Here is a 17,983-nt window from a genome sequence, read left to right as displayed (position 1 = left end):
GCCATTTGACATTCAGCTGTGTCTAACAAACGAACAGGGGACACGTTTCCATATTTAAAGGCAGCGCTGTAAATATGGTCGCTTGCTTTTATTTTTTTCACATTCACTGTCAATTACCCAGCAGCAGTAGCCCTGCACATCCAGCAGAGCGCCGCGCCTCTGGCTGACTGGGTGACTGGCTGGGTGGCTGACTTGGTGGCTGACTGGCTTGTCTCTCGGAAACCTGTGAAATATGATTTACATTGAGAGCATGTTGTAGCAAACCCTAGCCCACGATATGCATATTCCCCCATTGTTTGTGACAGTTGGTTGTACCTGTGCTGGGGGAAAGAGCGCCAAGTAGGCATCCAACTTTGCATATCAGTGGTTGAGCTCAGGGTCAGGAGCACATCTGGTTGACTGGGAAGTTTGTGTGTAGTTGTGTCATTGCTGTGCTTCTGATTCCACAACTTACACACACACACACACACACACACACACACACACACACACACACACACACACACACACACACACACATTCACAGGCTCACTTGTTGCTGTGCTGCCAGAGCGGCACACAATCAGCAAAGCCGGCACACCGGTGCACTCCTACACAAACAAACAAACACACCTGCTGCTCCTGGCAAGTCGCTGTGACAATCAGCTGAAGGAGGGAAGGCAAACAACACAAACAGTTTAATTTACATGACAGTAGCCTGCTTTACATTAGCATGCCGTGGCAATGATAGAGTGAAGCTCTGCTGGAAACAGAATGGTAATGAAAAGTGATGGTCCTATTTGCGGTGTACTGTAAGTACAGGAAAGGGAAGCTGGAGCAGTCAGAACTAATAGCGTACACTATGCTGCATGTCTTACAGTCAAGTCTTTTTTGTGTTAGTTACAAAAAAAAAAAACACCTCACCAAGTCTTTTTCTGAAATAACACATTTTCTAGTATTCCAGAATAAATTTAAGCAATTTGCTGCAGTGAAGAATTTCAAATATATACCTTTGTTAAAGAGGTGTGATTTTTGTTTTTTATATACTCCACCAAACTGTCCTTCTTTTGACAGAAATCTTTTTGCAAGGTGATTCATGCGCAATTTTTAGCAAGTAATTAACTTCATCAATAAATGAGCGTTTTGGATGGATTATAATTGCACTTTTTTGTGTTGAGACTTGTATTATAGCCTGGTAACGTTTACTTCTGCATGTATTTTTTTCTGGGGTGAGTTTGGTTAGTGGGTGTGTAACTGTTTCATGCGTGTTTGTGTTCTTCTACATGTTAACATAAACTCATCATGCCATGTGTTTGTAGTATTGCTATTTATGTGTCGGTACACAATTGTTTGTGTGTGTGTGTGTGTGTGTGTGTGTGTGTGTGTGTGTGTGTGTGTGTGTGTGTGTGTGTGTGTGTGAGTGTGATGTTTGCACTGGCTCCAGCGGTCTGCTCCTCATGTAAAGAGATAGCGTCTTCCCACAACAGATCAATATGAGAGTATTTCTAGAATCCCTGCTTCTGTCTCAGATTTAGCCAAACCATCCAAGCGTGTGTGTGTGTGTGTGTGTGTGTGTGTGTGTGTGTGTGTGTGTGTGTATTTTTGTGTAAACTCATGCTGACAACCTCAGTAGTGTTCTCATGATTAGGTTTAACTTTGTTGCTGTCATGAAAGTTATTGGCATCTTGTCAAACTCGAAGGAACTGTAGAACTATTCTTTTGATTCATCTCAGCTCTTACATCAGGAGTTTCTCATGTAACTCTGGTTAGATAAGTATTTATTTATTTATTTTTTTCTTTTTAGATATTTTCACTGTCACAACACTAGTTTTGGAACATCTGATTGATCAGATTTACTGGATACAAACAATACACACTCTCTGCCTCTGGCACGGAACACAACTATGATCTCCCCCAATACGTATTTTCACACCTTAAATTATCCAAATGGGATATAACCACACTTTTTAACCTGTACTTTTACACATTTTACATGTGGCATCTTAAGCGAGTCACTACATTAACAACTGAATAAACGGCGTGTCCTGTACTTGTGAAAATACAGCTTCATGTTTCTTCTCCGTGGCTGTTGTGGCAGCAGAACCTTGGCAACACCGGCTGACTCGTGTAAAAATGTTTATCTAAGAGTATGTCTGCAGAAGTTGTCTTTAAAGGCCCACATGCGTCAGAATATGACACCGTTGGACGGTTTGACAGCTTGACAAAGTTTTGTTTTATATAACTGTTCGGGCCGTCCTTTCAGAGGATGATCAGATTATGTATTACTGGAATGAAAGCTAAGACTTTAAAAGCATTAATTATATTGTGGTGCTGTTCCATTTCCAGCAAATTGTTGAAGTTATAACTCTTAAATTTGTGTAGCCTCGGGGATGGCAACTATGGCAACAACAGTTATCAAATAGCTGTCCATGAAAACTGTTGTGGACACTCACAGTCCCCGCAGGATGAACTGCTATGACTATGGTGATCTGATAGTGATTTATCTTGTGCCATCATCAGCTCCAAATGTTGATCCGAATTTCAGATTTATGACCTCATGCAAAACACATGACATTCCCATCAGTCCCAGTCTTGACTTGGTGAGTGCAAATAAATAAATGTGAGCCGGCTAACATGCAAAGCTAAGTAGCGGAACATCTGTTAACCTTAACATTGTGGGTAGTTAGCTTGAATGTTCACTGCAGATATTGGGAACGGCTGCAGACTTTAAGTCGTGCTTGATATTTTTCTATTATTGCTACTTATTGGGGCAAAAGCAAAGATTAGCATTGATGAATATTGCGAGTTTTTTGTTTTGTTTTGTTGTGGTTGTTTTTTCAGATGTCCCATTGAAGAGGTTTCTTTAGATACAGACGTTTATTTACTGGAGTCATTTATTTTAGGACCTTTTTCATTTTGGCAGTAGCTATTTAGTGTTAAAATTTGCAACCTGATAAATTATTCTGAATGACTGGAAGTAACATGATAACACTGATAAATGGGAATTACCAAACGTTGGACCAGGAGGAAGCTGAGAGAGGCAAAAAGGAGGGGAAACATTCAAATAAAGAGCTCCTACAGAAGAAAATGAAGTATTTTCTCACAAATGTTGAGTATTCTTCCACATGGATTCATGTAATTGTACATCTGTAAATATTTGATTGTACAAATTATGATCTGGCTTCCTTTAATAGTGAGGACTAGGGGGTAATATGAGCTGTGGGCCGGTTGCCATCTTGTTTTTGTTGAGCTATTTAACAGCAGATTTCCTGGGTTCGTTCCATCAGTGAAGCAGCTCCACGGAATTGTTCGGTCGGCTGGACAGTGTTGACTAAAACTGTGTCACATGTATATGTTTCACAGCCAGTTCTTTATACGTTTGATCCGTTTACTTGTGAGAGTGTGCAGACCTGTTGGTACTGCTTGCACACACACACACACACACACACACACACACACACACACACACACACACACACACACACACACACACACACACACACACACACACACACAAAGCTTTATGTCTTGCAGAGCTTGAACACACACAGTTCAAGGTCAGTCTCCAATTCAGTCCAGCACACAGATAATTGTCAATAAAATTGATCTCTCTATTTTTCTTTACTCCTCTCATATTTTCTCATCCTCTTCCTCTCCCCTGGACACCTCCCTTCACTCCCTCCGTCCCTCTCCTCTCATCTGAAGCCAGATAGGTCTGCCTCGACTGCCAAGAGCACCGAGTATCACTGCTTTTTTTTTTTCTCTCCCTCCTCGTATGCTCCTCTCGCAGTACACTGAAGCTATGTCGCAATTTCTCAGGGAGTTTTGATGCCTGAATGTCTCCTGTCTGGGCCCATCTCGTCTGAGCTGCAGCGCCGGCCCTATGCGATCTGAACTGCGCTGCCTCGCTGCAGGTCAGCCTTCACGGCCGATTAGTGTCGAAGCGCCACTTTGGTCACAAGTTGTCGGGAGCGCTTATCGTGAAGATCAACAGCGATCAGTCTCGCCGCTGCGCTCTCTCTCTCTCTCTCTCTTTCTCTGAGTCCTCTACATCTCTTCCCCTCTTTCTCTCTTCTTTCTGGTTGCTGTCCTCTCCCCTTTAGGCATGAAGCCCCCCTCCTCCGTCCTCTCTTCTTTTCTCCTCAAAACAACATATTTCCATCTATATCTTCCCATTGTCATCCTTAGTCTCCCACCTGCTGCCCATGATCTACTCTTCACCACGTAGGAAACTTTACTTACAACACCTCTTATTTCTACATGTCGTGAGATATCAACAAAACTGTGAAATAGTATGTAAAGAACTGGGATAAACCAGAACTAGTCTGAGTGGAATCACGTGTGTTTAGGTATTTGTCAAATAGGTCATACATCCCATAATATTTACAAAATGTTGCAGATCATTTCATGTTTGTTCACCTTCATATTTCTCTTTCATCTGATGAAAGTAAGTCAGCATTTATTTTTTGATGGGAGTAAGTGAGTAACTTCAGTCTGTGGCAGAACAATGCAGAAAGCTAGAGGGCACTTAACTGTACCTCCCCCGAGATGATACGACGTCATCAGATCTGATTCTGGATGCATTCCATACTCAAATGTCCTTCAACCTAAATTCCTTTATCTTCGAGAATTTCACCAAAATTCATCTTCAGCTTTTAGAGTTGCCCTGGTAACGATCACACTATATGCCCTCGGCTTAAGGACCTTTTTTCATATTTATATCAACATATGTTTCTCAGTTTTGTCTCAGGTTTGCGAAAACATCTCAGATAATCCAGTCATCATCATCATTATTTTTGTCATTTTGTTCCTGGATGGTTATGAAATGTGTGATATAATCAATTGAGTCTGATTTACTACATAATTTCTGTCACTGATTTGGATGGAAAATTGTATGTCACGGTTATTGATATTAAAAAAAAAATCCATTTTATGATGTCACAGTCAGACAATAGTTTTGAGTTTCTTATAATAAAATCAGAAGGTAATGATCTCCCCGTCTCGTCCAAACTGTAGAGCACAGTACGGCGCTCTGTCCGTCCAGTTCAGGAGACACAGATTCACTTTGTATTTATTTGTTCTATTTCTCCCCCCATCCTAGTCCTTCCATCTCCCCGTGTCTCTGTGTGCCGTCAGGCCTCGTCTGTGGTGAGAGTGGAGACGAGTCATGTTCGGCCTGTCAGTATGGCTGGTAGTGTCAGTATCTGGAGCTGGCGGTTCCTCTGACAGCGCTGGAGGGGCTGCTGGTCCTAGCAGAGTGCAGCCGTCACCCTGTGACACGCTCAGTGTCACCGATCCCCTCCGTCTGGTGACATGGCATCCCCTCCTCCCTGTCCTCGTCTTCCACTCCACCCCCACCCCGCCAGTGGCCTTTTCACTGCCACTCTCTAGTCACTCACTCACTCGCTCAGTGACTAACTTCCCCACTAAGGAGTCGACCTACATGTGTTTGTGTTTATGTTGCTGATGCTTAAGTAGCTTTTCATGGAAAGAGAATAGTAACAATTGTTACTGCACTCTTGTGTACAGCCTGTCATGTTGATAGATAGATGGATGGATAGATAGAGAGCCTCCATGCACAGCAGGACTAAATGTGTGTGTGATTTAATCTGGCCTTGGCGAGCATGCAGCAGTGACAAATGGATGCTCACTATGAAATCCCCTCATCCAAGAGACAGTATTAGTTTTTGCTTTAATTACCAGCAGCAGTAATGTTTCCTATCCATAACTGTCGGCCTGCTAGAATGCAGCCTGGCAGAGGGGTGAGGGCCTTGTCTCTACTCTCAGTGGGCCTCCTGTCTCCCCCCCCCCAATCCGTCTATCCTCTCCCTCTCTCTCACACACACTCTATCCCCTTCCTCCCTCCACCTCCCTCCCATCCCCTCCGTGCCTGCCGCATCTTTCATTTCAATATTTCAATATTTATGCCTCATCTGAGAAAGTTCAAAGTCACAGTAAGGAGGCAGAACTTTCTTCCGCCTCCCCGCCGATAGCGCAGGACCCTGCCTGGCGGACAGGAGAGAGAGGAGAAGCCAGTGACGTCCGATCTCCCCCTCCACTGGTCAGCAGTGACAGAGCGGGAGAGAGACTGCAGCCAGGAGTCGGATACAAAGACAGACTGGTTGCTGCGTTACTGATATTAGAACCAGTAACCACACTAACATTGCCTCATTTGAATTGACACTTATGCATGTATCAAGTATCAATGAAAAGTTTAAACAACATATTTTGTAGAAAATTAGGTTCAGTTTTTCTAGCTACAACCTACAATCACTTCTATAAACTATCCACCATAGAGAGAGGCAAGCAGGAGTGGACAGCCCCTCAGCCTGTATTAGCTTGTAAGGTGCTGGTTCTGGATCTCATCTGAGTCCAAGCCGTTGTCCTGCTCCCCTTTTTTTCTGTGGATCTAACTGATCAACCTTTTTGTAAAAAAAAAGAAAAGCCAGAGAGCCAGTTTTAATAAATAAAGTGCCTGACAAGTCCGTCCTTTGCCGTAAAGATCTCTGACAGCCACCGTCTGGTAATAGATTAGCCTAATTATCGTGTCCCTGAGTTTAGATCACAACGTCACGTACTCGGCCTGTCGCTCTAATAGCCATTACAGCCACTGCTACTGCTTTCCACTCCTTTCCTCTTAATGTAAAGTTGTAAAAAAAAAAAAAAAAAAAAAAAAGCCAAAAGGAAAAGGTCGTTCTCATTTGCATGCAAGCCTTCATTATAATATGCGAATATGCTAAGGACCAGGACCGGTGCTTTTGCATGTGCAGGTGATGAATGGTCGGTGCATCGTGGAATAGGCTGAGATGGAGGCTCCGTCACCCTCATCTGCATAACACACTTTATTTACTTATTTATTTATTTATTCATTTACTTTTGAGTGCTTGCTCTCCGTGATGCATCTCCCCTCTGTGGATGGTGACTGAGGAGGACTTCTGCCACACAGACACGCATGCACGCACGCACGCACGCACGCGCACACGCACACAAACATAAACACACACACTTGTGTATTAATACACACGCACTTGGCTTTATTACATGGTTGAATAAGAACTTTTCACAAGCTTGTCTTTGTTGTTGTAAAAAAAAAAAAAAACATTTCTGGAAACCGTTTGTTTACCGCTCACTATGTTACATCAAGCCCTAAAAGAAGGCATTAGAAAAATGTAAAAAAAAAAAAGAAAAAAAGGCTGGTTATTGAGCTGTGATTCAACCTGTTGGGGGGGGGGCGGAGGGTGAATTTGCAGAGAGAAACTCTTCACTCTTCTCTGTTGCTGGGGCGGCAGATGGTGGGTGTCAAGACAACGGCAGTGATAGCCAAACAAAGACATCCTTTGTGTGTATGTGTGTGTGTGTGTGTGCGTGTTTGTGTATATGCATCCTCTCAGAGAGGTGTAAGCATGCTAGCTTTGAGTAGGAGGCATTTGTAATAACACTTGAACGGTGCATTGTGTGAATTCCTTAGCTGTGCTCTCACTCAATCTCCAGAAACTCCATTGTTTTCCAGGCGAAGGGTGGAAAAATAACTTTTCAGTTCCATCAAGTGGAGTAGATGACAGACGTCACATCGCCAGTTCAACTTTCCCTGGCGCGAGTGTGAACTTCTTTTTTTGTACAATATTTCCTCTCCATCAACAGCTCTGCGTTTTGGACGCTAATAAGTCTTTCTTTGAAAGGATCACTGAATATTAGATTAGTACCATAGCGGTTTACTTTGCTCCTCTGGAGTGTGACCTTAGCTGCCCTTCACAGAGGCGCAAGGATAATGAGAGTTGTAGCTGGCCGACAGACAGGCTTGACATCCCAGCTACGCCCTTCACTCAGCTGGCTGAGGAGAAACGTCAATACAGAAGCCTTATGTTTTATGGATTATCTGCTTTAGCAAAACTATAGTGAGAGAAATACAACTCTTGCTTGTCATGTTGCTTCAGTTCTTTTTAATGTGCGAGGCTACACGCTGAACAACAACGCTTAAAATTAGAGGCTGTCTTCTTTTCCATTTTCACACTCTTCACCTCTCCCTCCACATTCATGGCATCTACTCATCGCTCAGGTTTGGTCGTGGTCAACTGGCATCCTTTGATTTTACAAAACCCGCTTTTTGATTTTGGTAATCCATAATTTTGGATTTTGGGGGATTTTATGAGGTAACATTTTGAATTCATCTTGCATTTTTGCTAACACATTAACAAGTATATTTTGCGTACCAAAGTGTGTATTATTCTTATTATTATATAGAGCTCATGTACGATTTATACACAATCTAGGCCTCTGGATTTGAATATATTTCACTTTTGTTTCCATGATTAAATAATTTATTTTGATATCTCTCTCCTCTCTTCTCTCATCGCTCATTCTTTCTTCCTCTTTTTTCCTCACTCTCTTTTTCATACATTTAATTTGTTCTCAGAGGACAGGCAGATAGAGTGTACAGTAAACAGACTGAATAAATCATGTTTTTTCCTCTTTTTCTGTGGGGGTGTTTCAGGGCTAGTGTTGGCTTTTAGCCTCAGGAGGCACAAGGCTTGCTATTGTAAATGGACCCAAGTGCAACCCTGTTATCCGCAGTTTAAGCTGCCCACTGGGGGCCAGAGAGAGGTCGCAGGGGGTCTCTGAAGGAGTACAAAGGTGGGGATGGAGGTGAGAGGACTGGTTGGTCTTTTCCCTCAATTACAGTCTTGAATAGTAGATAATGTCCTACTTAAATCAGTTCCGGTTGGCCCATTACGTCATTTAGTCAGGCTGATCATCAACACAATGCAAACATAAGCAATGTTGTGACCCCTTCATATATATATATATATATATATATATATATATATATATATATATATATATATATATATATATATATATATATATATATATATATATATATATATATATATATATATATATATATATATATATATATGAAGGGGTCACAACAATTTTTTGTGTGTTTGTTTTTTTCTGAAGAAATCATTCTGAGACAGGGAGGAAGGATCACCTGAGACACCACATTTTACCTTACAAGGCTTTCAAAATTGATTAGATCCTCTAATGGAGGAGTAACAAGAATATGCTCACGACTACATCCTTTTGATGTTTCACATGCTCGATGATAACAGTAACTGCTGGGAAAGTTTACTATTGCTAGTTGCAGAATCAGCTCAATTGCAAAGGATTTGACACATTTTTATCCCCGATTGCCTTCAATAGGCCTCATTCATGAAGTGTTGGTGTGGACACATTTCCTCCTATTCCCATTTTTTCTTTTTGTTTAACCTTCACTTGAGTCTTTTCTTTTCTTATTTTTAGATTGTAGGACTGATTCCTGCACCACCCTCTATATGGCAGGAGCAAAGAGTTACAGATAGCCATCTGGCTTTCTTCCTGTCCGTATGGCTAAATTTAGGGTTAAAAAATGTTTGTGCATAGGAGAATGTCATGATAGAGGCCCTTTGCTCTTACATAAAATAGACATAGACAAGGGGCAAAAGGCTGGACAAAGGTAAGTATCTGACTTCCAGTGACAACTCATTATAGTCAACCCACACAGGCAAATATTGTCCTAGAAATATTAATGCTATAGAAAATCATTTTTTGGATTTTATATTGCTCAGTGCTAGATTTTAGTGCCAAAACAAGCCTAATAATATTGAAAGCACAATAGTATTTTTCATTCCCCACTCTTCACCTCTTCTTTCTGAATACACCACACACCTGAAGAGAGCTTCTAAACATAAGGAAACTTGAATTACAAATTACAGCACATCATAGAAATTGTGCAGCAAGCTTTTTAAAATACCAACGCTGCCAGTGAGGCGCTTTGTAATTTATCCCTTCACGGCTGTTAGCTGCGCCGCGCAACGGTGATTTATTTGGTATAAGAGAAGTTTTGTTTAGAGAGATAATGAGCAGGACTTCTCTTTAATGATTTAACACGGCACAGTGAAAAGGAGAGAGGGGGGAAAAAAGCACATATATTTTTCATATCTTTAACTGCACTGCAGAGAGGGAGGGAGAGACGGAGAGAGAGAGAAAGAGACAGAAAGGTGCGTTAGCAAGACAAGCTAACTGCCTTTAACAACCAGCATTTTTGATTCATTTTGTTTTGTTGTATAAAAACGAGACCTTCTCACCTCCTCGTAACACAGCAGTGCTTTACCATGTTAGGTATTTTATTTCAAATGTTTCACAGTGCACGTTCTGTCTTCATTCCTTCTTTTCGTACATAAAAGTGAACTGTATTTGTGCTGATTCCACACAACGTGCCAGCTTTTGTGTAACTGTCTGTACCTTGTTCATTATACACGTCTCCTTTCATCTTGAAACCAAATACAGTATTATTCTCTCTTGTTCAGCATTTTCAAGTTTCTCCCCTTACTTAAGATTTAAATCCCAAATTAAAGCAGTTAATTAGAAAATATAATGAAGCTGAGTAGCATAATATGCAAACAGCACGATGATGCTCAGAGCTGTGGTAACACTCAAACTGCCATTGGCGCATAAAGATGATGATATCAATAATAGATTACTTAATCAATCGCTGTTCTCTTGAAGATCCGCTGTTGGGAGGGGACTGAATTTTTATCTTTTATGATTTTTTTTTCCCCCTCCCTCCCTCCCTCCCTCCCTCCTTCCCCCTCTCCCTTCCCGTAGCTTGAATATGTCTGTTTCATCTCACATTAGGTTGTGCGCTGCATAAGTGCAGGTGGAACCTGCTCTCCCTCTAAATGATCCTTTAATGGAACAGTGTGCACTGGAGCTGGGAACTCTATGGGGCGCCGCCACTGTCAATGAGAACTTTGCCTCAATCAATCCGTCAAGCCCCATCACCTGCCTCAGCAGATGATCCAAAAACCCCTTTGGAGAGGCAAAGTGAGCTTTTAATGTACCTCCTCTAAGACTGGAGGACACACACACACAAACACAGGTTTGGGCACAGGTATGCGTGCAAGCAGCGGCATCATAAATGAGAGACGTCTGTTTCAGTGAGAGGATTGACATTGATCAGACGTCAGAACACTTTGCCTCTCTTTTATTTTTATCAAGATCATCTTAGAATAGATCAAGTGCTTTTTTTGCTCAAGCACGGGCAGGAAAAACAAAATCAATTTGGAAGTTTTATTTATTTATTTCCTCTCCAATATCTGTTACGTTATTGGGATGTTTCCTTAAGCAGGTCTCTTCAAGGCCTGAGCATTATTGATGCAAAGTCACCTCTTGCTTCCGTCAAACAAAGCGACAGCGCCAGAAACTGCATTTGCTCTTCCTCCTAGTATCTGTTCACTCCAGCTTATCCAGATGCTCCATCATGACTTTTCATATTCCTTTATTTCCCTTCTGTCTCTCCTGTGGCGTGTCTTTCTCCATCCTTCCATCACCATCTAGCGCTACATCTGCAAATTTGACACAACATTTACTTCTCCGCATCTACCGCTATAGGCCCGCTTGTAAAACATCCATTAAACGCACCCTGTAAACTCAGCAGAATCCCTTCTTCTTCCATCCTTATTCTTAGTGTCTGCATGTCTGTCAAGAACCAGCCGCTCCGTCTATCAATAAATGTCTTTATCTTTGGTCTTCTTGTTCCTGTCTGTTTATCTGTCTGTCTTGACGCGTCGGCAGCCGTCTCGGCGCTCCGGGGTTGCTGTCAGCCAAGTGTTGGTTTCTGTTCTTCTGTCAATTCACCTGCCTGTCAAAGCTTCTCAGACAAGACACATCAACTTCCCTCCAGGTTCGCACTTCTTCTGGATGGCTTTATAAAAAAAAATTAAAGTAAAACAAGGGAGATGCGCATCATGTTTACTCAGAAGGGTGAATTATTTGTGGCAGTGTGAAATTATTTCTAATATGGAGTTGCAAAATGTATCACACAGGACTTTTGTGTTTAGAGGAGAAAAGTCTTCATGTATTTTTATCATTTCTGCAGCAGATACGATTGTTGTTCAAATAATTTTGTTGCGCTACAATTAGACAACACCAAAAGCAGTACATTTCGGTGCTGTAGCTTGTTTAGTCTGCTTTCCTTGATATGGTCACTTTTTCTGTTCAGTGTAGTCTTGACGCTGACAGACTAGTAAGAGGCTGACCCAGGCCTTTCTGATCTTTAATGGTCTGACACTGTTTGTTTAACTGACACCAAACAGTTACATGTACAATTTTGTTATTGCTAAAAAAAAAGTTAAAAGAACCATGCCAAGTAGACCAGCTGAGCTGAAATGTTACAAACACAACCTGATATCTAAATGGGGTCTGAGATCCACACAGAAGATGGTTCAACTAAAAGAAACAAACAAAGTGTGTCCATGATGTAGATGAGAATAGAGAACCTGGTGCAAGTGACAAGAAACCAAACCTGGTGACATTTGGGAATATAAGGTGAGGGGATGTAGGGCAAAGTGAAGAAGGAGGTTTAGGAGAGACAGATGGATGTGGAGGGTGAGAGTGGAAGCAGAAAGATGGAAGTAAAGGGAGATGAAGGAGGAGGAGTGTGCAGAGGGGAGGCTACCTGCTGCTGATGGCAGTCAGAGTCGGTGAGGGATGGAGGGCGATCCAGCTGTGACATTAAAGCAGCAGGTGGAGACCATCATTAGGACTGGCACAGGAGGCTGTGGATGAGCCTGCACACACTCATCTCTGGCCCAGCAGACCACTCCAGGGTCTGTGTGTATGTGAAGTGTCAAAAAGTGCTTAAGCATAGTCTCGGAACTTCAGGGCTCATCTTTCTCCTATGGAACCCCTCTTCCTCCCAAAGGTTCGGCAGCTTGGCCCGTTGAGGGTTGAGTGCTTCCCCATCTGCTAGCTCTCTCCTAATGTCTTTCCAGCTACCTTTAAACCAATCACAGCACAGACATTCATTTGACTTCAGCTTCATTTTTCACCTCATAGCTTTTCCTATATTGTGTTCGTAGCGCGCAGCAGGAAGCAAACTGGATGTTTAATTGTTTCAATAAAGAAAAACGATACGAAAAAGTGCCAACTGTTCCCACACTTTTGCCTTCTACTAACTATCACAGTCTAGAACACCACAATTGTTACAGTAAAACATTCTAAATCATGTTTATGGTCAAATTCAATAAGCTTTCAGTAATCCACTAATATGCTTTTTCTACCAGTGCATGAATATCTTAACACATAAGAGACACATTGCGTTGAAGATTTTGTCGGTGAACTTTGCCATTCATGTACTACTCTGGGACACATCTGTCCATTTAACCAATCATGGTTTACCGTCAAAAGCTTTGCAAAACAGCAGAGCGTAACAAAAGTTGGCAAAGTAAGTTAAGTCTGACCCGGCCTATCACAGCATGCCTTGTACACAGTTCTCGGAAATGGGGGTGCGTTAGTAGGGGGTTCGGGCTACAGCATGTCTAAGCCGTGTGTTGCTTGAGGCCTTTTCTTAGATCTCCCATCCCTTCCGGACCTGTAGACGGGTCTATCCAGGAACACCATTAGTCAAATGAAGTTGTTTGTATCAAATATTGACATGTTATCTCTTCATCGTCAGGCAGTGGGAGGGAAGAGAGAGAGAAAGATTGTAACTGTGGGTAATTGAGCCGTGTCTCCCCTGCTTATCGGTAAAGCTCCGGCACGTCACGGACCTAACGAGCTGTGGCGCGCCGATTAGTCTGAAGGGAAAGTCGAAACGTGAAACACCACAGCCTCTGTCTTCTCCTTTTTTTTCCTCCTCATATCTGCAATGGATATTATGAGCCTCCCTGGAGGGCAGAGGCACAGCTTTATTAGTTCAATTCATGGGGGGAAGAGAATTGATATGGATGAATGGCATGTTAAAGTATCCCTTTGTTACAATAACCATCAAGGCTGATTGTTGGGGTTGATGATGCAGCTAAAGGCAGCAGGACAACAAGCTGAAGCCTTGACCTGGATGGTGGCGGATGCACACACACCAGCAGCAGGGGGCTGAGCACACACCGCCTTAAGTAAATGAATTTACCCCTTTAGACGATTGGATTTTGGGTCTTTTTGTATGTGTGTGCGTGTGTGTGTGTGTGGGAGCGAGAGAGAGTATTTGATTGCCATTTGTATCACTGTGCGTATGCTATCTGCATTTTATCCCATTATTATCAGAAATGTAGTTCATGTGTGTTAGATAATCACCTGAATTGCTAATTGTGACTGTTGCTATCACAGTTTATTATTTTGGAGTGTGTGCTTGTTGTAATGCAGCGTGTGTGTGTGTGTGTGTGTGTGTGTGTGTGTGTGTTTGTATACAAGGTGCATCCACAGGGCATTATCCATCTTGCACTTGTGCCACTCTGAGAATTTTCCAGTAAAAGGGGAAAAAAATGGGAGAGATGAAAATCTCACAACATGCCAGTTTGATTTGTACCCCTCGCTATCAAAGAATGCTAATTAAAATCATATTTTGCATATGACTTGTCTTTCATGCGCGTATGCAAATTGCCCCTGTTGCCTTTCAGCATTCTGTAATTAGGTTTATGAAGGACAGCTGTAATACATAATTAACAGAAATGTTTGCAAGCTCTTTTTTTCTTCACGTCTAAACAAGATGACTTAAACAAGCACGCATGAAGTGTTCCAAGGCCTGGCTTTTCTCTCTCATATATTGATAAATTCTTTTACCGCCACTCTTTTAGAGATGTCTTAATTACGCTGTTTGTTTATTTATAGATGATGCCGTCAGTCAGATGCACTTCCAGTAGGCCAGAGAAGCTCCACATTTTGATCTTGCCATTCTCCCTGATTGGAGTGAGCAAGATTTAGTCATACACTTGCTCCCAGTTTGACTCCAAGGCAACATTCTGGACGGGTGGATGGATTGAGTACGAGAGGATTGAGAAAATGTAGAATGATTTTAACGAGGCAAAACAGTGGAACATGTTTGAATATTTATATGATGGTGTTAGTTAGCGTCTGCCTCAGGGGCCTCGATGACGGACGGAACTCTGGGGCCATGATGGAGGACACAGCATGTGTGTGTGTGTGTGTGTGTGTGTGTGTGTGTGTGTGTGTGTGTGTGTGTGTGTGTGTGTGTGTGTGTGTGTGTGTGTGTGTGTGTGTGTCCAAACAGTGTAGGGCTGGCAGGGTTCAGAGAGGGGCAGTAGCTGACATGACAACTTAAATGGTGAAATAATTATGCTTTAGCTCTATGATTGAATGACTCCTAAAGTTAGGAGGGAAGCTTCAGAAAGGCTCAGGCAGACTTGCCAGAGAGAAAATAGAATAATGATCTACTCGGAAGAGGGAAAAGTGAAAACCACCAGAAAAGAAGAAATGGGAGGGACGTCATGGAGGAGGACCTGACTGTGTGCAGTGACAGTGCCAACCACATGACCATCCCTCCCTCAGCCTCTTTCATGTAGCTCCATCCTTAGCTCTCAGATGTGGTCATTGTCTCTCAGTCGCACAATAATGGGAAGTGATGGGTGCTAAATGAAAAGGCCAGGGGATGAAAACACTGGTGAAGCAGCACGGATGTCTGAGTAGTTAGTCCTGTCATCCGTTCATTATGTTTTCATATGCTGTTTAGGAGACACAGTAAACTCAGGGCCCTCGACAAAGTCAGAACATTGTGGTTGTTGTGGAGCCATGGGACCCTGGTATTTTTTTGACTGTGCATGCCTCTACATACCCTGCACATATATTGGTGCATGAACAACGTGTGGACCTCCCTGCATAGACTTTCATTTAACGTTTGACCCAAAAGGTGTGGGTAAAGAAAAACAGTTACATTTGAACTTTGTTCGCCATTTATAGAGTTACAGCAAACAACATTCCTCTTGTGGTGCTTTTCAAACAAATTAGTGTGTACGAGTGTGTCGAGAATAAACGAAAACAGGAGTTTTCTGTCATGTACTTGGAGAGAAATACAACTAACAGCAGACATATTTTTTTTCCTTTTTGGTTTGAAACCTCTTGTAAAGCTCATCCCGGCCCTTTTTTGAAAATCGTGCATAGAATTTGCCTAAATGTGTAGATTTAAAAAACAACAGCAGGAAAAACCCAACATAAATTAATCGTATACATGCACTTAATAAAATGGAAGATAGATAAATATGAAAGTTAGATTGAAAAAAAAATGTGTAAGTGAGTGTTAAAGGGATTTCTCATACTTTGATATAGGCGTATATTTGACATGACCGCCTAAATAATTGGTAACTCCAAAAATCGGATAATGATCAGTTTATCAATGGGAAGAATGCAAGTTTTTCAAATCAAAAGTGCTATTCAAAAGAGGGTCAACTGTCTGCTTCTTAAGAACAGAGCATCAAACCGTGTAAGTGATGGAGGTGAGAGGACAGTACAACAGATTAATACCACGACCATGAATGCCAGTGGCCCTGATGTTGCAGTCCAGCTGTAAAGCAAAGATTGCAACAAGCCACTCGTCTCTCAGAAAGGAACAAAGCCGTAAGATCTGGATCACTTGTGTTTCTTTCCTGGCCTATCTGCACAATTGTAATCCACTGAAGACCTGTCTTTGGCAGCTTGTTGCTGCTATGGAAACTCAACATCACTCTGACTTTTCCAGGAAAAATGTTTAAACACAAAAAAGGGTGTGTTAGTGTCATCGTCAGAAGATTATCAAGATAAAATGATCATTGTTCCACTCTGCTGACGTGATTTGCAACGATACCTTTGCAGACTTATTACACAGAATTTGTTTATTTTAAGAATATTTGTATGTTCTTTTTTCTTTCATAAGTTATATTTTAAGCTCAAGAAAATAGCTTTTAAATGCATCACGTTTCTATATATAGGTGGTGAGTAATCATGTTGAATGATAGCTCACACACACCAAAAATGAGGCTATTACGATTTTTTTTTTTTTATCACAATCAGCCAGTGTTTTCTCTGAGAAAACAGGAAAAGATAACAGCAAGGAAAAAAAAAAACTCAGAAAAACCATGACATAAAAAAAAAAAAGCGCACTGATTCTTTTGCATTTTGCAGATCGGTGTTTGCTCTAACTGAGCAGCAGACGAACAATGTAGATGGCAGGAGTTCATACTCATCCCGCTAGAAAATTGTTTGTGTATTCAATATTAGATTGACACCCCTTTGGAGTTGAACCATGTTCTCTATGTTTTCTAGATGGGCTTTTGTGATGAAGAAACACCTCAGCAACCACCTGCTAGGAAAACACGGAGTTGGACAACGCAAAGAGAGGTCAGTTGAACGCTTGCAATTATATCGTACCCTATCACAAGTGTCCTTTTTTTTCAATGATATTTCACCCAAATGGGGTGTTTTACCTTTTAAGTGCACGCAAATAGGTTTGGCTTCCAAAGATATATTATCACAGCTACATTACAATTTTTGTGACTCCGCAGTGCCGAAAGAGCCGGCCATGTATATTTAGGTAAAAGTTAATGATGGCTAACAACTGTCCAAAAATGTCACTCAAACAAACATTCAAACCCATTGTCCAGTGTTCTCCATGTTTTCTTTATTCAGCTGTATTCTCAGTCGTTCAAAAACACTTTCAAAAAAGCGTGCTTACACAAAAGTGTGCTTAAAAAAAAAAAGTCTGGCGGGGCAAGAGAAGACGATGAAAACATGACTACGGTGTGAAAAACCATCTGGAGGAAACGTATTTGCTGGAACTTAAAGGCACAAAAAACTTTTTGGGAGAAGTGTCACTTTAAAAATGACACGCAATGGAAAAAAATAATTTAAATTAAAATACCACACTGAAATTAATTCGATTCACAATTTGACTCAGGTGAGTTTCTTTGTCCTTGATACTGGTTCCCACAACTAAAGCAAGAGATACAACCAGCACTAAATTCTGAAATTTGTAAGTTGACTCGCACTATGCCGGTGAAGGCCTGTAAGCTTTTAATCAAAAAGTCACCACCGGTACAAATTTCCATTAAATATAACTGGAGATCTTCCATCTCCCTAATGAGTTAAATGGCTCTCACTTTTTCTGTCTGTCTCACTCTCTTGCTTACTTCTCTTTTTTTTTTCTGTCAAACTTTATCTGCCTCCCTCCCTCATCTTACTTTTTTTCTCTCCCTCCTGA

At 41.7% G+C, this 17,983-nt stretch overlaps 1 protein-coding gene across 2 annotated transcripts in view; it reads left to right on the top strand.

Annotated features, from left to right (window-relative positions):
- The window catches only part of znf407 (zinc finger protein 407), a 150,797-nt gene that overhangs the window by 45,285 nt on the left and 87,529 nt on the right, over positions 1 to 17,983 (top strand). For both annotated transcript variants that reach the window (XM_086218982.1, XM_086218983.1), the window contains exon 5: positions 17,050 to 17,124. In XM_086218982.1, the coding sequence (XP_086075108.1) occupies positions 17,050 to 17,124 (75 nt within the window). The remainder of the gene's footprint in view (positions 1 to 17,049; positions 17,125 to 17,983) is intronic.

Source organism: Aulostomus chinensis, chromosome 11, assembly GCF_037954235.1.
Source record: "Aulostomus chinensis isolate RoL2024-O1b breed Wild chromosome 11, RoL_Achi_v1.0, whole genome shotgun sequence".
NCBI lineage: Eukaryota > Metazoa > Chordata > Actinopteri > Syngnathiformes > Aulostomidae > Aulostomus > Aulostomus chinensis.
The sequence above is the reverse complement of the archived record's forward strand: the minus strand, read 5'-3'. Positions and strand labels throughout refer to the sequence as shown.